Source organism: Mus caroli, chromosome 17, assembly GCF_900094665.2.
Source record: "Mus caroli chromosome 17, CAROLI_EIJ_v1.1, whole genome shotgun sequence".
NCBI classification, from domain to species: domain Eukaryota; kingdom Metazoa; phylum Chordata; class Mammalia; order Rodentia; family Muridae; genus Mus; species Mus caroli.
The window spans coordinates 46612437-46632251 of record NC_034586.1 but is presented as its reverse complement, the minus strand read 5'-3'; the positions used below and the strand labels follow the sequence as shown (position 1 = coordinate 46632251).

Sequence of the window (19815 nt, the reverse complement as noted above, 5' to 3'; positions counted from 1 at the left end):
GGGGTGGGGTGGGGTGGGGGTAGAGGGTGGGTGTTCAGGAACAGCAATGGGAGATGGTGAGGTCCACCAGTAGAGGGTGCACTCAGCCTGAGGTAGCTCTGAGAGAAGAGCTCAGATAGGTGACTAGGGTTCTAGACTCATGGTTCAAACAGCCCTTGCTGGCAAGAGGCCGTTTAAACTCTGTTAGCCTAATCAGGGCTCCAGCTTCCTAAGGAAGCTACCCAGCTCTCTGTAGTAGTGGGCAGAGGGCTCTTCAGATCTTCTCTAACTGGCTTTCAGAGGGGATGGGGAATGGGACAAATTTCTACAATATAGGCCTGCCTGGTTTTGTACTTACAGAGTTCCACTTGCCTGGTTTTGAACTTATAGAATTCTACCTGCCTCTGCCTGCCTCTGTCTCCCAAGTGCTACGATTAAAGGTGTGTACCACCACACCTGCTCATCTTATACATTCACAGGAGATGGGAGCTACTCTGACCGGGCCTTGTAGGTTTGGGGGAGAAATCCTCCTGTTTTGAGAGTTTGGATGCAAGAGAAGAATGTGGGTGTGGGTGTGTGTGGGGGAAAGCTTCCCAGCTACCAGGGCAGAGGTCAGCTCCAGGTTCTGCCTATAGCAATGGGTGGACAAGGGCCCCTCTGGTTGGAGAAGTAGACCTTAGGGCCCAGTCTGCCCACTACAGGGCTGTCACAGTACTAGAGGAGAGGGTACATACATACCTATCTTGCACCAGGACCCTGGAGCCACTGGGCTCTTGGCTTTGCTGATTGGAGCAGGGGGAGGGAAGGATTCTTCTGGCATTCCTATCACTGAAAAAAAAAAAACAGTCACAGGAAGTTTGAAGAGAAACACAGGGCTAATATCGGCTTTGGTGAATTGAGTGTGTTCTCTCCAAATCCCTATGTGAAAACCCTAATTCCAAGGGTGATGACATTTAGAGGTACGACCTGGTAGACAGATGACCAGATAATGACTAGATAGATGAGAGCTCGTGGGTGGAGCTCTCAGGATGGGCTAGTGTCCTCCTGGGAAGGCAGACTAGGTCAGTGGGTCAGGACACAGCAAGAAGGACGTGTCTATACACCCAGAAGGGAGCCCACAGTCTATACACCCAGAAGGGAGCCCACAGGAAGAGCTACATCCCTGTACCCTGAACTCTGTCCCTAAAGTGATGGAGACAGAGTCTTTGGGATGAGATGGGGCCACGAGGCTGTAGACCCTCAAGACCAGGGTTGATAGTTTTACAAAAGAAACAGGAGTGCTTTCTGACCCTGCCACTGTGGGAGAGGGCAGGGCCCTTACCAGACCTCCAGCCTGCCAGCTTCATTTTCAACTTCCAAGTCTTGAGAACTGTGACCAAACAAATGTAGAAAAGCAAATGAATGTGGGACGTTGCACAGTGATGGAAAGCTTATCAGGTACACACAAGATCCTGGTATGTTCCCCGGTACCTGAAAAACCAACCACCTACTGGCCAGTGAGCCACCCAGACGCTGACAGCAACTTGAGAAGACCTGGGTGATTTTCATTGTCAGAGCAAAGCGTTGCCGTCTTGAAGAAGGTGGACAAGCAGGTGGTGATTGTGAAGATCACAGCTGTCCTTTATGGATGGTGTCAACAACCGGGCTCTCCACCTGTGCGGCTCTGCAGAGGCCACGCCCCTTGGCCCCGCAGTGCAGGGGCAGAGACCCAGACTCAGAAGTCTAAGGCATTCAGTTAGACCTTCCCGGGCATCGGCTCAGGAAAGAATTTCAGGACTAGTCAGTTTATGAGGCAGAGATGTGGGTTCATAGATGCATTAAAGAAAGGCACGTGACTGGAGAATAAGTGTGTATCCAGGAACAGAGGTGTGGGCTGCGCAGGGAGGAGCCTCAGAACGTGAGCGGTGTCACATGTGGGTACCCTGTCCTCAAGAGAGGAGCACAGCCTTAGCTGTCTTAGCAATAGCCATTTAAACCTTTCTGCGGCTCTGCAGTTATATCTCAAAAGATTGCTTGGAAATCACCCCAGCCTTTCCCTTCCTTTCTCCTCTGAGAAATGGGGATTATGGGATGGCCCCAGAGATTCCTTGGGTGAAGTGATAGTCAGATAAGGTGATAGCAGAGCCACTAGGGCTGCACAAGGGGTTTAGGACATGTCCTTTCCCTGTTTCTTGAGTCCTAGGCATCAGGAGACTTATCTGGGAGGAGAGAGGCTGTAAGTGGTGGCTAACTGTTCTGGAGTCCTTGCCTTTCTGCTGGTAAGCCACATCCAACAGATTCTGGGGTGAGGACTTCTTTCCTCTGTTGTGTCCCTAAATTTTTTTCCAGGTTTCTATCTTGTTTCAATTTAGTCCCTGCTGTGACCTGGACAGGAAGTGTCCATCCCCCTCCAGAGATGTTCATGGCTGCCAGTTTTGGGGAAGAGACTGGATCCTGAGGGATCTGCCCTGATTCTCTGATGGATTACCCATTTGATGGCATTATTAATCGACAGATGGTAGAGATCAGGAGGTGGGTCCAGGTTGGTGGAAGTAGGTTACCAGCAGAGGCGGGAAGGGCATGGCTTTGGCTTCTAGTGTCTGTCTGTCTGTCTGTATCTGCTTCCCAATGCTTCCTTGAGGCGAGCCCACACTGTCTCCCCTCAGTTCAGAGCAATTGGCTCCAGCTGACCTCAGTCTGAAACCTCTGAAAACTTGGGACAGGATAAACCTTTCTTCGGCCAAGCTGTTTTGTCACAGCACAGGAAACTGAGACATGAGGCGATTCTGTGGTCAGAGGAGGACGCCATCATCCTCATCTCAAGAGATGTGAGCTGAGGTGGAGAGGGGTTACAAAGCGGAGCCCGATGCTATCACACCTGGGAGGCCTCCATTATGCTCCCAGCCGTCCTGACCCACTGACTGCCTCCTGGCTCCTGGTACCAAAGGCACCTTATCTCTTGACTGTACTGGTCCCCTGCGTGGTCTCTGATGACCACTGCATGCTCGTGGATGCACGATCCATAACCAGTAACTTGCTGCCTGCGGTGTGTTCCTTGCCCAGGACTCCACATCCCTCTTGTGGAGGAGCAGAGGAAGGTTGCCGTTTGCTCCCCGTCTCTCTAGGCTATCCTGCAATATGCTCTGCCATATGGACTTGGAGAGCCTCTGCTCTACGTTGGGATGCTTCGCTGAAGAGTGGTGTCAGAGGCGAAAGGGGCTTGACATGTCAGAGCCTTCATTTTATAGCTGGGTGACACTCGGGTAGGGAGGTGGGCCAGGGTGACAGACACGTGAGAGATAGCTTAGTAAGTCCACTGTCATCTATCCAAGCCCTTGATCAGGCCCACAGCTTGCTTTCCCACATATGAGTTTGGCCAGTTGCCTAATGCCAACCGTCTGCTCTCCCACCTGACATGATGATGAGGCCTCTTTACCCCGGGGCTGTCTCCACAGGCTCAGGACTGTGAATCTGGAAGGAAAAGCCAGAGTGTGTGGCTCCCCCCACCCCCCACTCACACACCCATGCTCATCCCCTAGCTGTCTAAAGTTTCTCTGTGGCACCCTAGAGGGGGGACGGGAGACTGGAGCTCCTCTTTGCTGGGGCTGATGTGGGGTACTGCAGGACCAGAGATGACCACAAGGTGGCAGACTCTGCACACGCTTCTTGAGTGAATGGCTGCCATAGTTTTTGGGTTTCAAGAGGAACCAGGGGAAAGCTGGGGAAAGCCTGGAGGATGGAAAGAGGGGTTTCTTCCCACAGGTGCTACCTTCACAGCAGGTCAAGGGCAGTTTAGAAGCAGTAGTGGACGTGTGGGAATAAGCCACTGGCTGTCAAACGGCCCTCTCACGTGATAGTCTCCCAGTTTAGCTTTCTTTAGCCGCCAGGGAATGTTCAGGATGCCACATTGCTTAGGTCCAGGACCGAATAGTGGAGTGTGAGAGGTGAGCCAGGCAACAGGGCGGAGGGATGTGACCACCAGGGAGAGAGAGGCAACCAGGGGCTCCTGTAGAGCCCAGCTGCCTTGTCTATCCTCTCAGGTGACTCAGGCAGGAGGATGGCACCCTGTGAAGTGTGGAGGGAAAGAACTCCCAGTTCCCGAGCTGTCCCCCGACCCCCAACTCTGGGAGACCACAGTTCAGATCTTCCTGCCTCTGTTTCCCAAGTGCTGGGGTTAAAGGTGTGCGTCACCAAGCCCAGCCCTATTAATTAACTAATTAGTTACCATTAGCTACCATTGCACATTTAAGTATCCTGGGTATATTTTGGGACAAGTTTCTTGTAACGTGTGTACTTTGCAAATATCCTGTTTTGTACATACTTCTTTTTCTTTTTTTTTTTTTTTTNTTTTTTNTTTTTTGGTTTTTCGAGACAGGGCTTCTCTGTGTAGCCCTGGCTGTCCTGGAACTCACTTTGTAGACCAGGCTGGCCTCGAACTCAGAAATCCGCCTGCCTCTGCCTCCTGAGTGCTGGGATTAAAGGCGTGCGCCACCACGCCGGAGTCCTTTTATTTTTATTTCATTGGTTCTTTCTTTATTTGTGAGTGCGTGTTTGTCTGAGTGTATGCACACGTTTGTTTAGGGATGCCCGTGGAGTCAGAAGATGGCATTGGATCCTTTGGAGCTAGAGTTGCAGGTGTTTGTGAACAACCCAAAGTGGGTGCTGGGATCTGAGCTGCTGCCTGCAGCACAGAGCAGGGTGGCTTTTAACTGCCCAGCCATCTCTCCAGCCTAGTGGCATCTCTTAAGAGTTTAATAAAGTTCCATTTACTGTCTTTTTCGTTTCTGAATTTACTGATTTTTAAAACATCCAGGCATCCCAACAAAACGCAGTTGTTTCTCTGTGGTGAGAGGTGGGCACTGTTTCCTGCGGCACAGTACCAGGGAAGCGTGGGCACTACGACCTGGCATGATCTGGGAGGCCTGGGTGAATGTCAAGCAGAACAACTTTTTTTAGATAAGATTTTTTTAAATTAAAAATATTAATTTTTCATTATGTATACGTGCATGTGTGCCCACAGAAGCCAGACATGTCGGGTTCGCCTTTTCCTCTGGAGCTGGAGTTACCAGTGGGGGTTGTGAAAGGCCTGGGCCGGCTGCTTGGAACCAGACTCAGGTCCTCTGCAAAGGCAGCGAGTGCTCTTAGCGGCTGAGCCATCTCTCCAGCCCCAAGAGTCTGGATTTGTAAAGACAGTTTCCGGAGACTTGCAAACGCAAGTCCTGAACTCAAGGCCGCACACCTCCTGTGGGCGGCTCTGAGGTTTTCCTTCTTTTGGCTGCAGCATAGCACCCAGGGCTCCACATTATCTGGAGCTATCAAGTCGTCTTTGCCTCCGCTTGGCTTCAGGACGCTCAGACTCCCTGCCACTTTTGAGCTGTACCAGACAGGTATTTTGTAGAATGTCCCTTGCTGAGATTTGTGTGACATTTCCCTCAGGCTTTTACAGGCACTGTCTGACACCTTTTAAAAAAATGTGTGTGTACGTGTGCGTGTGTGCCACAGCATTTGGGTGAAGGGCAGAGGACAACCTTTAGGAGGTGACTGTCTCCTTCCACCACATGGGTCATTGGGATTAAATTGAGGTTGTCACAAAGGTTCGTGGCAGTGCCTTTACCCCCCTGAGCCATGCTGCCTGCCCCTGGCATCTTATTTATTCTTTTAATTTTTACAACTATCTAGTTATTTGCTTTCATTTTGTGCATGTGTGCTTTGTCCAAATGTGTATAAGTGCATGCACACATGAGCGCTGCCCTTGGAGATCAGAAGAGGGCAGCAGATTCCCTGGGCTGGAGTTATAGATGGTTGTGAGCTGCCGTGTGCTTGCTGGGAATTGAACCCGGGTCCTCTCTAAGTGCAGCACTATTCATAATCTCTAGGACATGTCTCCTGCTCTCTGGTGTCTTTTAAAAAAGCTTCACTTCAGACTTCGAACAGGGGCGCTTGGTGTTCCTCAACCTGGCCCCTTGATGGCAGAGATGGGTGCCCCACTCACATTGTCCCAACCTCTGACCCGGAAGGGCTGAGTCCGGGTTGGATGGCTGGGGGTGGGGATGGGGTGGGCGTAGATCTGAGAGATTCTGCCAGCTGTATTGGATGATTAGTAAGAGACCAGACCGTGGTGTGCAGAGACACCAAGTCCCTACTTGATCTCTCTACCATGTAGAGAATCAGAGGGCATCAGATCCATGGGAGCTGGTGCTATAGGCATTTGCAACGTAGGCAGCCCTGTGGGAGGCTGTCTGCAACTTGCCCATTTCTCTCCTAATCTTCTCTAGGACAAGGGATATTAATACCCTTGTCACAACTGCCTGAGTCCTGATGGACTGAGTACTCTCTCTGCTACCTCTTCCCAAACATCCCTCCCGTGTCACGCCCCTCCCATGTCACGCCCCTCCAAGACCACGCCCCTCCCGAGCTGTACCTGGTCCTGCTTAGCCAACCCCTTCCTATTCAGGTGGCCAGGACCAGAGCTCATACTATTGGACAACTTTTCTCCTGTTACAGGGGTGGTAGGTGTACTGAGTTGATTGTCAGAGGATCTGAAGGGATAACATTCAGGAGAGCTTAAAGACCACCAGCTGGAGGCGCTATAACCTGTCAGACAGCAAAGGCAATACAGTCTCAAGGAGGTGGCAGGGAGCCTTTCCTGGGCAACCTGACACAGGCCAATGACTGTGTCCTGACCTTTTCTTGGAAAGAAGCTGTGTTTGGTCCTGCTGGGGAAACGGCTTCACAGCATCCTGGAGGTTCGTGGCCGGGGAGTTTACCTGTTGGCCCAAGAAGGGATTTTGTCAGTTTAAGTCCAACACCACAGTATGATGTTCTCTGTAATCCTTGTCCTCAGCCTCCCCACCCTCCGGCATTGGGTCTGAAACTGGAGGCTTCTGGCTGGCTAGGCAAGTGCTCTACGACTGAGCCGAATCCTCAGCCCTTAACGTCACTCTTTAAAACATATTTTCGCAGGGCATGGTGGCGCAAGCCTTTAATCCCAGCACTCGGGAGGCAGCGGCAGGTGGATTTCTGAGTTCGAGGCCAGCCTGGTCTACAAAGTGAGTTCCAGGACAGCCAGGGCTACACAGAGAAGCCCTGTCTCGAAAAAACACAAAATAAAAAAAAAACCACATTTTCTTTTTAAAATTCTTGTTTATGTGTATTTGGGGGCCAGAAGTGGATGTTGGATCACCCTGGAGCTGGAATTACATGCAACCGGGAGTCACCCAGTTTGGGTGCTGGGAACCTAACTCTGGTCCTTTGGAAGAGCAGGAAGTGCTCTTAACCACCAAGCCATCTCTCCAGTCCTTTGATGTCATTCTTAAGAGGGAAAGGCCCATTATGGAAGTAAGTATATACAATGCATATGACAAAAAAAAAATCTAGACATAACTATGAGCAAAGTTTTGTTTCATCAAAATACAGTCTGTGAAAGGGGACATTGTTAATAAAGTCTGGATTATGCTCTGTGCCCTCTAGTTTTCCTAATGGAGCAAATATTTACCTTTTTTCAGGTAAAAAGATGTGAGTACAGTATCCTCTGGTCACTCCCAGGGGATCCTTCCTAGTGTGTGCGTCTCTTGTCCTATGATCCTCTTATGGTGTAATGGAGCAGGACCCAGAGCGCTCACCTTTGCCGTGATGGCTCCAGAATGTTTGCATGTCTGCAATGGTCCAGGAGACCAAGGCTGCTGTAGCAGTAACCCCGAGTCTCCCAGAATACCCTGCAACCCTCCCAGAACACCCTGCAAGCCTCCCTGACTACTCTGTCAGATTCACTGAACACCCTCTGGGCCTCTGGGAACCCATGAGCACAGTGAGCCTGCGAGGAGCTGCTGCCAGGTGCTCCCGTTGGCTTCCTGCCTCTTGGGCAAGCCATCCCAGAACACCTGTCACCTCCCTTCTTCTGCCTCAGTCCACCAAGGAGACTTTTATAGGACGGGCTAAGAAACTACCCACAGCTGTGTGGCATCAGCTTCCCCTGTGGCAGGGTATCAGTCATCTCTGTTGTCACCATCCGGACTCTTATGTCAACCTCGGGTGGCAGGAGGCACATGGCTCTGACCAGCTTGGCTGCTTTGGCTTTCATTGTCCATATAACTAACAAGCCATTTGAATGCTTCTCAGGATGTCACATGAGGCTCATCTACTGTCCAGTGCTGAGGCTCCCTTGGGCACCTGCTGACAGCTTCCCTCCCAGATGAACCCACTAGAAATGGTCTTAGATCCAGAGTCCCAACAGCAGCCAGGGTCACCGTGGACATACATGGAAAGCAATTACATCTTCATTATCCCTAGCTTCTACCTGAAATTAAGAAATGACATCAGCCGGGCAGTGGCGACACACGCCTGTAATCCCAGTGCTTGGGAGGCAGAGGCAGGCGGATTTCTNAGTGCTTGGGAGGCAGAGGCAGGCGGATTTCTGAGTTTGAGGCCAGCCTGGTCTACAGAGTGAGTTTCAGGACAGCCAGGGCTACACAGAGAAAGGCTGTCTCAAAAAAAAAAAAAAAAAGAAAAAGAAAAAAGAAAAAGAAAGAAATGAAGAAATGACATCAACAGTCCCTATGAATTTGCTACCAATCACAGCACATATTATCTTATCATCATGGCTGGTGCAGAAACATTGAAATGCTGTCTTCATTGTGACTCTGAAATCATGGTAAACGCCACTAACACTTCATTGATAACCACACACCTAAATCTTATTCATTAATATTCCTACAAAAGGATATACATATTTTATTACATAGCTTTATTTTAAAATTATTTTGATAGCTGTATTTCTATTTAATTTTCTATATTTTCCCATGTATTTAATTTTAATGAACTGACTTTTTATTGAGATGTCACTGGTAATGTAGGAAATTACTATTTATTTGATTTTTAATTCATATGTCAATTGAATGTATATGTGTTAGAGTACACCTTATGGGAGTTGGTTTTCTCTTCGAACTACGTAGGTTATAGGCACCGAACATCCTCCTCCACATCACCCCCTTCTACTTGCACATCATATACAAGCACCACAGATATATCTAAATCTAGGTTGCACACAGGAGAGACACATGTGGTATTTATCTTCCCAAGTCTAGCTTATTGAGCTTAATGCAATTATCTCCACTGTCTCCATCTTCCTACAAATGTAATGGCTTCATTCTTCTTCGTGGTTGACTAGAACTCCACTGTGTATATATGCCACACTTACCTTCTCATCTGATGATGGATAGCTACACTGGCTACTGGGATAATACAGAATGAGAACAGATGTGCACACATTTCTGTGCTGTGCTTAGATTCCTCCAGATACCTAGCCAGGACTGGCATAGATGGGTAATATTGTTATTCTAGTTTCTGTCTGTTTAGGAACCATAATACTGATTTCCATAATGAATAAAAAATTCTTTTTGAGATGAAGTCTTGTTTTTGTGTGGCCCAGGCTGGTCTTGAAGTCATAATCTTCTTGCCTCTGCCTCCTAAGTGTTATGTCTTTAGATGTGTGACACCATGGCCAGAATAATGCACTGTCAGTGCTTGGCTGGGTGTCCTTGGGTGTGTGCCCTTTCGGGCTTGAAGTTTCATTGTCTTTAAAGTGAAGAGTGAGACTGGGGGGAGGTCTCTCCAAGGGTGACCCGTGACCTCCTCAATTCCATCCTACCATACCCAAGGGGGCAAACAGAAAGCTGGGGTTTTTACTGCTGCTTCTTAGCAGGTTATTTTAGCCTTCACAACATCAGAGAGACTTTCTAGAGATTTGTCTGGGAAATATGCAAAAAACGTCTACAGATATGTCTACTGTGAAGAACCAGAAACTATCTAAATATTCAAGAGCAGATCAACTGAATTGTCTAGAGTATATTTACAGGATGCAACAGTGACAGTTGGAAATGGCGTTACAGAATTGTGATATGAAAAAAAGCAGTTATTCTAAAAAAGTTAAAAAACACAAGGCCAACCACAGTACTTAAGACCAACAAGATGTTGCTCTACGGTAGGATGCTTGCCCAGTATGCTTGAGATTCTGGGCTTGAGTCCTGGTACTACAAGCCACAAACCAACCAACACCTTTTCCCTCACAACACACACACACACTTCATCAAAATGATAAAAACCCCATGGTGGTACATATGCAGAAAAAGCACGCAGAGATATCATACGCAGACTTGGTTCTCTTAAAGTGGCAAGATAAAAGTAATTTCTACTTTCTTCTTCATGTTTTCTAGCATTTCTAGAACTAGTGTGTGTGTGTTTGTGTGTGTGTAATGAAAGAAAGAACAACTAGGTCTGGTGGCACCTGCCATTAATCCAAGGACTCAAAAGGCAGAGGCAGGCGCATCTCTGAGTTCAAGGCCAGCCTGGTCTACATGGAGAGACCCTGCCTCAAAGAAAGAAAGAAAATAAGAAATGAAGGTGGGAAGGGAAGCAGGAGGCAGGGAAGGAGAAGGGAGGGTGAGAAAGGGGGGATGTCAAATGAAGTCTCCAAATTATCTTAGATGAAGCAACAGAGACACAATCATTTATTTTTTGAGTCATCTCTCATTGCTCAGGCTATCTGAGGCCCTGGAGCAGAGACACTGATCTTCTTGTGTTCCTATCACTCGGGGGAGCACATGCTCTGTGAGCCATGACCAGTGCCCATAGGCTTAAGGTTTGAAAGCCTCATCCCACCCCACTGTCTCGCAAGGGACCTGAGCTTGTACGGGACACTGTCCCGATGTTCCCCACAGCATACCTGCAGGCTGGTGGCCTCCTCTGCCCACCAGGCCTCGAACTCTTTCTGCAGCTTGACCTTGGCTTTGTCCATGAGCAGCTGTAGGTGCTCAATCTCCACCTTCAGGGCCTTCAGGTGCATAAAGGCCGTTTTGTACCTGCAGTGGCAGTAGAGGAGCTGCAGTGAGCTGATGCCTGTACAGCGTGGGTGGGGGAGACTGCAAGTGAAGAGGGTCTGTGCCCCAGAAGCTTGGCAGAGATGCCCTGGTGAGAGATCAGAGTGGACCACTTTTTGGTTCACTAGGCACAGGGGACCTTCTCCAAGAATAAGAAGTCCTTTTCACTGAACGTGGACTAAGGAGAATCGTGACACTTCGTCTTCAGTGTCAGCACGGCTAGATCCTGAGTCATCTAGGAGACGTACCTCTGTAAGTACTCCGGAGGCTGTTTCCAGAGACCTTTAACTGAGCATGGCTGATGTACCCTGAACTGGGCAGCACCAGCCCAGGGTCTCGAACTCTGGACAGAGTAAAAGGATTAGACAGGCCGAGCATCCATCTTTGCTCTCTGACTGCAGAGTGTGTGACCTCGTGTTCCTGCCCAGGCCTTTTACACCCTGATGGAGGGTACCCTTAGACCACGGGAAGAAATAAACGCTTTCCTCAAGCTGTATTTGCAGTTGCTTTTCACAGCCATGAGGGAAGGAACTGATGCTGGGAGGGGCAGATGGACAGCTGGGGGAAAACGACAATGGCGCTGGCAGATGGCACAGGGGTGTGGGCAACACTCATGCCTTTGCCGTGAAACTGTGAGGGAGTGGGGCGCTGTGTGGTGAGTGCGTGCGCATGTGTGTGTGCATGTGTGCGTGTGTGTATGTGTATGCGCGCGTGTGTGTGTGTGTGTGTGTGTGTGTGTGTGTGTGTGTGTTTGTGTGTGTGTTGGGGGATTTTGCAGTGATGTCACCAGTAACGTGAGGCAGGAAAGTGACTTGTTTAGGACCTCCAGCCCTTGGCATAGAGGATAAACAAATGAATGAGCTCTGCTGCCTGACCCAAGCCTATATCTCCTCACCCTGTAAGTAAAATCACTTTGGACCTCTTGATAGCTGGGTGAAGATCTGAGGTTTGCGAGAGCCAGGTTAAACTTTGATAAAGCTGTGGAGTGAAGCCCACCATGGGCTTCCTGGTTCCTTCAGAGCAGTGGTTTTTAATCTTTCTAAGGCTGGGACCCTGTAGTACAGTTCCTCAGGTTGTGGTGTCCCCCCAAGCATACAATTAGTTCATGGCTACTTCATAACCAAGGCCCGTGTATCAAACCCTTCACCCACTGAGCCACCCCACCAACTCCAACATTTCTGGTGGATAAAAATTTGCTTTCTGTTCACAGACTTGCTGTGGCTGGCAGCTAGATGCTGCGCGGGAGAACATGTTTCATTGCTACTCTTATGAATCATAAATATCCACTATAGAAGGTAAATATCTGATATGCAGGATATCTGATATGCAGGATATCTGATATGCAGGATATCTGACAGATGGCCCTTGTGGGCGTCACACTGCCAGGTTGAGAGGCACTGCTGTAGAGGGCACTCGCTGGCAGGACATGACTCGTCCTCATTCAGCACCCCCCTTCCAGGAGTAGGCCTTGCTTAATGCTACTCCTACCCTTTCCTGCAGTTTAAGGCTCCAGGCTGGACACCTTTCCTAAGGAGAAGATGCAGTTCTGGAGGCCCAAGGAGGCTGTGGTCAGACGAAGGCAGTAACAACCAAGCAAACAAGCAGCTGCTGGCTCACCTGCCCTTCTCCTCCTCCAGCTGTGCTCGCAGTTTCTCCTCCTGGGGGTCAGGCATGGAGGCTGGGACAGTGTTCTCTGAGATTCCTGGAGGGGTAAGATGCCAGGAGGTTACAGCAACAAAGAAAGGTAGAAGGAAAAAATGGGGAGGGGCCAATAGCAGAGGTCAAGGGCATCCAAAGACGAAAGGGGTCCGGGGAGTTCTTTTGGGGACCTCTGGGTGGCAGCCTTGGCTTGGCTTCAGAGCCGTCCTCCCTCCAGCCCTGGTGTCTGTCACTGGAGGCAGAGGTATTGGCACTTCAGTGTGACTGACTGGCGGCTGTGACCTGGCCTGGATGCCATGCCCTCTGTGAGGGTGCTTGGCTGTAATCTGGGTGGGGGTGGGGGGCAGGGGGAGCTCCCTTCTAGCTCATCTGCTAATTCTCCACCCTCCCAGGGAGTCTGCAATTGTTCAATGCTTCTTAGTCATAGCAGAGGAACCCACAGACCCAGCAGAGTGAAGGTCTCCGCCCTACCTGAGCTGCTGCTCTCCACTCTCACCCCTGCCTCCAGTTCGTGCCCCCACGAACCAATGCCCCATATCCCCTCCTGCTCCCCACCCCTCCCCCACCACCCCGGCCCCCAGCACATACCATTGCTCGGCCACCCTCCCTCCAGAATGAAGGCCTCCCTGCCACCTCCCCAATCCCTGCCACCCCGCCCCCCTGCCCCCAGCCCATGTGCTTTCTGAACAAGAACAGACTTCACTCTGATGACAGCTGTTTGAGGAAGGCATCACTCCTGCATTCCTGATGAGGCTTAGGGAGGTTAATTTGCCAGGCCCTGTGGCTAACTTCCAGATCCTGAGTGCAAATCCCCATTTGTTTGATGGCCAGGGTCCTGAATTCAAAACTCCTAGTAGAACATTTTTTTGGTTTTCATTCCTTATTATGTGTGGGGGAAGTGCCTTGGTGTCACGGCATGTATTAGAGGTGGTGGGGGGGGGGACAACTTTCCGGGATCTAGCCGCTCCTTCCACTCTCACCTGGGTTCCAGGGGTCAAATGCTTTGCCCCACCAACCCCAGAGTTTCTGAGAGATGAACATTGGTTTTCTGTTCACAGGCTTGCTGTGGCCACAGCTCAATGCCGTAGAGGATAACATGTTTCATGGGTCACAGCTTTTTCCACCAACTTTGAGCAGAGGCTGTCCCCATCAATGTCCCCTGTCATTGTCACACGGACTCTTTGGAGCAGCACAGAATAAATATCTTTTCTATTCTGAGGGCCCATCAAATATTCACCACGACCACACTGCATGAGTCCGGAGTCTCGTTCGAAGGCTGACTTGCCTGGTTCCTTGTGTGTGTGGTTCAGCGAACTTTCTATTGTCTAACTATCTCATTTAAAAGTAGAGACCTGGTATCATGTCGCATCTGGGGTGAGATGCGTGGGATGCAAAAGGGCTCTTTCTAGGTTTTAAATATGTAATTTCAGGCCAGGGAAATAACTCAGTGGGTAACATACTTGTCATGAAAATCTGAGGACCTGTGTTTGAATCCCCTGGACCCAAGGGATGCTGGGTACAGTTGTGTCCATCTGTAGGCCCAGTGCCCAGGTGGGAGCGAAGGTCGGGAGAGCACCTGGAGGCACACTGTCTGGCTAGCTTAGCATCCAGAGTGGCGAACAAAAAGAGGGTCCATGTCTCAAACGTGATGGAAGGCAAGGACATCCAAGATTGTCTTCCAATGTCCACCTCCATGTGTGTGTCATGACATGCACCTGCCCACATTCACACCCACAAAAATCACACAGTGTGTAAGGATGTGTGTTCCGTTGGGAATAGTGGCACAACCTTGTAATCCCATCCCTTGAAGGCTGAGGCAGAAGGGGTAAAAGTCTGAGGTCATCTTGGGCTATGGATTGAGATCCAGTCCAGCCAGGGATATAGAAGGAGACCCTAGTTCAAACAAAACTACACTTCAGAAACCCCAGGTAATCCCCAGTCTATATTTCTGTAGCAAGCGAGTTACTAATGCTGATCCTTTATTGAATGCCCTCTCTCAAATGTTTTGCCCAGTTCATTAGGCACATATGAGGTTCTCTATGCACCAGGAAGACCTCAGAATAACCATGCAGGGAGTGTACTACCACCTAACTCATCACAGACTTACTGTCCATAAGTAACACAGGTCACATGGCTGGGCAAAGCTAAGGTGTTAATTTTTTTTTCTGGTTCCAAAGAGCCAAATGTTTATACCAGCTCACCATCCTGGCGAGTACGGCCCTCTGTTAAGTCTGTGGTTGGTTGAAAGCGTTTCATGCTTTTTACAAGTGGCTGTCCCATGGTGTATCTTGTTTCAGAAGGCTGGCCCTTGATCCCAGCTGCAGAAGTTCTGGCATATTGGGAGTCTGGCCTATAGAGACTCCTCCATCTGCCAAGTTATTCCTCTCTTCTCTCCCTCCTTACTGCTTCACTGACGCGCAGACACATCTGCTAAGTGGTCACTAGCCTGCCTTTTATCTCTGTGGAACCAATCTCTCTCTCCTCCTTCCGCTGGGTGAGCAGGTCTGTCATCTCAGCTGAAGAGGAAGCTGGCGTCCTGTGGGAACATTTTAGGTTCTGGTCTTCATTACCCACAATCCTCCATGACCCCCCAAGTCACAGGCATAGGGAGTCTCAGAGGTGTGACATGCAGCCCTTGTTTTCTGTTTCTTTCCCCAGAGCTTTGTTTAGAGGCTGAGTACAGGACACACTGGATTCCATGTTTATTTGATGACCCTCTCTCTGAAAAATGGCAGATGTGAATCACAGAAAGAGGCATTTAACATCAAATGACAGCAGGCCTTTAAATGCTCAGGACACTGTGTTCCCTAGAGCTCCAGAGACCCCCCATCTGCCTCGCAATCTTCAGACACGAAACTCTGCCTCATCTTCCCTATTTCAACACTGTTGACCCTCACCAAGGTCACACAAGTGACAGTGACAGCCTGGGTGACAACTGGGGTACAGACCAGCAGAGAGGCTGCAGGAGGAGGGTGGAGGTAGAGCTTTGGTTCCCTTTGGGAGGCAGCATCAAGGATGGTGAGGGTGAGAGGGGGAAGCTGAAGGGGACTGAGTCCCAACATGCATTCATGGCCTTTTGGCAGAGGGGAGGCTCCTGCCTGATCCCATGGAGTGTGCTGGTTTCTGTGGGCATGCTGCAGGAGTGGGGGATGCCCAGGAGTCACAGGCAGAGGGATCATTCTCAATGTGTCTGACATGAGAATAGAAGGCTACGGCTTGTGTAGTTGTGGTCCAGGTCAATGTGTGTACCTCATTCATCCCCACCATCACAGTAGGCTCTGCCGTTTGCTGTGTGAGCTAAGGATCAACAGGGCTAGAAGTGTGCGATGCCGTGTGTGTGTGTGTGTGTGTGTGTGTGTGTGTGTGTGTGTACACATGTGAGCACCTGTATGCATGCTTGTGTGTAGAGATCGGAGGAAAACTATGTAGAATCTGCTCTCTTGGGTTGTCAGACTTGCACAGAAAGTGGTGTTACCTATGGTGCCCTCTCCTAGCCCCTAAAGAGATGTGTACTTAGTTGTGACTGTTGGCCTGTCCTATTCCAGAAGGATTAATTCTAGCGACAAAGATGAACTTCAATCAACAACAACAACAACAACAACAAAGTTAAATCTATAATATAATACAATAGATCGAAAGGCAAAGCCGTACAGAAGGCTGATGGGTGCCCTTTTGGAGGAGGGAACAATAGGACAGAGACTTGCAGAGATTAGGCGACAGAGAAACATGTGAAGGTCTCAGGCATGAGCCTGCTTGTTGCCTGTGGGGAACAATGAGAAGGCCTGTGCACCTGCAGGAGTTGGCAAAGGACAGTAGGTGCGGAGGCCACGAGGAAACCGAGGCAGAGTGGATTTGGCCCCTTTAGGCCATGGTAGGGACTCTGGCATTGAGATTGTGAGAAGCTGAGGGGTAACCGTGGAGGGATGGGGGTAGGGAAATCCCTTGATCTAGTCTTTTGTAGCTGATCTGAGACTGCAATGAAGAGCCCCTTTGATGTGTGTGTGTGTGTGTGTGTGTGTGTGTGTGTGTGTGTGTGTGCCAGGATTCTCTAAGCTTTTTGAAAGGGTCTGGGAAAGAGGACTTGGGCAAGGGACCTCCAGCAGCTGGGATGAAGGCACAGTGTCCCTGAGTCACAAACTACCCTCAATGTCCCAGATGGTCCCGAGGCCAAAGGTGATGTTTGTTTTGTAGACTGCATTGGGACGCGCCAGGAGCCAGGAGCCAGCCCCTGTGAAGAGGAGTCTGGGCTGGGCAGTCAAAAGGAGGCAAGTGAAAACAGACTGAGCGAGGACAGAGTGGGGAGAGAAAGGGAGCTTGGGCTTGCAGGTCTTTGTTCCCACTGGGACCCTGGCCATGGGCAGAATTGACTGTCACCTCACAGGAGGCACAGGGGAGGGCATCCTTTCAATGGGAGGATTCTATCTTGAAGAACAGTACAGGAGAGGCTAGCCCCGAGTGACCTTTTGGAGGCCACTATGATGAACAGTCAGCTTCAAAGCAACACAGAAAAGGAAGCAAAAAGGGTTTAGTTTTACACTGGCAGATGTCTATCTGGATGTCACACCAGGAGGACACCCCAAGCAGCTGGGTAGCATTCTTCAAATCAGGAAGCCAGAGGGTAGGGCGCTCAGTCCCCTCATTGCTGCCGAGGCTGCCTGAGTTTGTTCTACTGGGGAGGTCTCTAGCCCCTGCTTCTCCTCTTCTGAGATCCTCCACTCCGCGCTCTACACAGTTATCTGGTGCCGGAACTGTACGAAATCTCATTTCTCTGCTTCGGTGGCTCTTGACTGAGGAGCACTTCGAAATCACTTATGGAGCTTGTCAAAGCACAGTGGCAGCTGGGCCCCGGTTCAGACCTGCTGAGATCAGTTTTGTTAGCATGTCCTCTGGAGATCCTGACGCCACCCCTTGTTAAGGAACCAGCTAAGGCTCTGGACCCTTCGCTGTAAATGTCTGTGCAAGAGAGTTCCAGAGACGACAGGACCTGCACAGGAGATGGGACAGATGTGGGACAGAGTGTGTCCTCACAGCTCCGGCTTGCCCTGCAGACGTTTGAGGGCCACTGTGATGAAGAAGGAGCTCAGGAGTTTGCAGAAAGGACCATGCTCTGTGAAGCCAGAGCTGCCTGCAGTTGGCCCTCTTTAGGTGCTTGGCCCAATGTATGTAATAATATGCACCACGTGACTGTCACCAGACCTCCCAGGTGTCATTTCACGAAATATTCACACCTCCTGTTCACACACACAGGGGACTTGGCCTTATCAAAGCCGGGGTCTCTCCCTCTGCAAGTGATTCCGCGACTAAAGGAGACACAGGCTGCTCACTGAAGTCCGTATTAACTTACCCTAAGTGAGTCAGGGAGATGCTGTTTCCCTGAAATGACTTTCAGATCTGCAGCAGGGCCAAAACAAAGCCTCAGCACCCAGGTGCTGGCTTGTAAGGACTGCCATCCACTAACCCAAGCACAACAACCTGTGCTGAGCTCCTGCTGGCCACGTGCAACTTAACCATTGGCTATGAGCAGGAGTCTACGGAAATCCAGGTCATCTCACGGGACTTCCGGGAGCAATCTGTCCCACCATCTTGACCATACTAGAGGTATGCAGGCAAGCAACGACGACAATTCCAACAACATTATGAAGCTGAGAGGGGCCTCTGGGCTTCTGTAGAGTAATAGACTGCGGGGCCTAACATAGCCGTCACTTGGTCTGGGCCCAGCATGGCAGGAAGCAGTAGGCTCAGTTGTTCTCCCATACCAGACAGGGTATCAGAGCAGTCAGGCATTTCCTTAGCTACCCAGTGAATTCTTTCAACCCCCACTCTGGGTTTCTGTGAACTTAACTGCCTCCTAGAGACATAGATCACTCAGCTTCGTCTTGTTTGAGGAGTCAAAGCGTCACCTTTTATGGAGACTAATGGTGTCAGTGGCTCAATCACCACAATGGTCAGAAAGTCTCTGACTTCCCAATTAGACCAGATCCTGTGTGATGGCTCACATTTATTGTCAACTGAAATCATCACACTGACGGGTCCTCTGCGCATCATCTATCTCGGTTTCGGTTCTGTGGAGCACATTAGGAACACAGCACATGCCTGGACTTCCGCTGCCATGAAAGCACCTGGGACACACTCATCCCTGCACACACTGTCTGTCATCCCCTCAGGGAGAACAGATGATCCTCGAGAGGAGAAAGGTGACACTTTAATACAACCACAAATATCTAACTCATGGAAAAGCACAGGAAAGACAGCCCCCCTTCTACCCTGGGCTGCTGTTGCCCCAAATCACATGTTTTGCATGGCATTCTTCCCAGGCGTTTTCATGTTCATAGAGGAGGAGCTGGGTCACAAAGATGGACAGTGTGCACAAGGTCAATCAGCAACATGGTAAAGATCCTTGGAATACTCCATACTCGAGAAAGGTGGTTCTCATACTTCCTTGAGCTTAGCTCTGTGGTCACTCCTGCTCTCTCTGGGAGCTCTCTCTCCCACTCACATCTGTTCACAGACCATTCTGACTCATATCTTTCCATGTTCTCTAATCTACCCATGATCCTCTCACCACACTCCTTCTCATCTTCAAGATCCTGCTTTAGAAGCAACGTGTCTCTTGTAATCCTCCCTTTAGGCACAAGAGAGATGGCTCTGTGGCTTGGAGCATATTGCTCTCCCTGAGGAGCTGAGTTCAGTCCTGGGCTCACAATGGTCTGCAATGCCAGATGCCCTCTGCTAGCCTCCTTGGACATTACACTCATGTACACATAGCCTCTCTCTCTCTCTCTCTCTCTCTCACACACACACACACACACACACATACATGCATGTAATTCAAAACAATAAAAATAAATCCTAAAATCTTCTCTCCTGCCCTCTCAGCTTCAAGGCTCCATTGTGGCCACATGGCTGTCATAATGGCTTCCCAGAAGGGAATAAGTATGAGACCCACATGCAGGTCTTTGGGAAGCGAGGTTTCCCTATGCCAGAGAAAGGGACTTAGACTTTTTCTCTATGGAGATCTGAATGACACTGGCAAGTAGTGTGGGCCAATCCCCTGACAGGCTGTCAGAGAGGTTACTCTGGTTTATTTGGGAATCATTTATCACACACAAGAGTCACAAATGGGCTCCAAGGTGGACTGCAGTGCCAAACTGGCACAGCATTGAGGGTGAGGGCTGACTGAGCCCTCTTGACTCTCATGTAACCTCAGACAAGGACTGGAGCAGATGCCCTGGGGGACACTCTAAGAATAATTTTAAAAAGGAAGGAAGAGAGAGAGAGAGAGGGAGAGAGAGAGAGAGAGAGAGAGAGAGAGAGAGAGAGAGAG

The 19815-nt window shown here is 49.9% G+C and overlaps 1 protein-coding gene across 1 annotated transcript in view; it reads right to left on the bottom strand.

The window, feature by feature from the left end:
• Kif6 (kinesin family member 6) overlaps positions 1-19815 on the bottom strand; it is a 291689-nt gene that overhangs the window by 7194 nt on the left and 264680 nt on the right. The window contains exons 17-21 of the mRNA XM_021149143.2: positions 12450-12534; positions 10679-10814; positions 6643-6725; positions 1301-1348; positions 718-807 (exon numbers count right to left, since the gene is read on the bottom strand). Of these exons, the coding sequence (XP_021004802.1) occupies positions 718-807; positions 1301-1348; positions 6643-6725; positions 10679-10814; positions 12450-12534 (442 nt within the window). The remainder of the gene's footprint in view (positions 1-717; positions 808-1300; positions 1349-6642; positions 6726-10678; positions 10815-12449; positions 12535-19815) is intronic.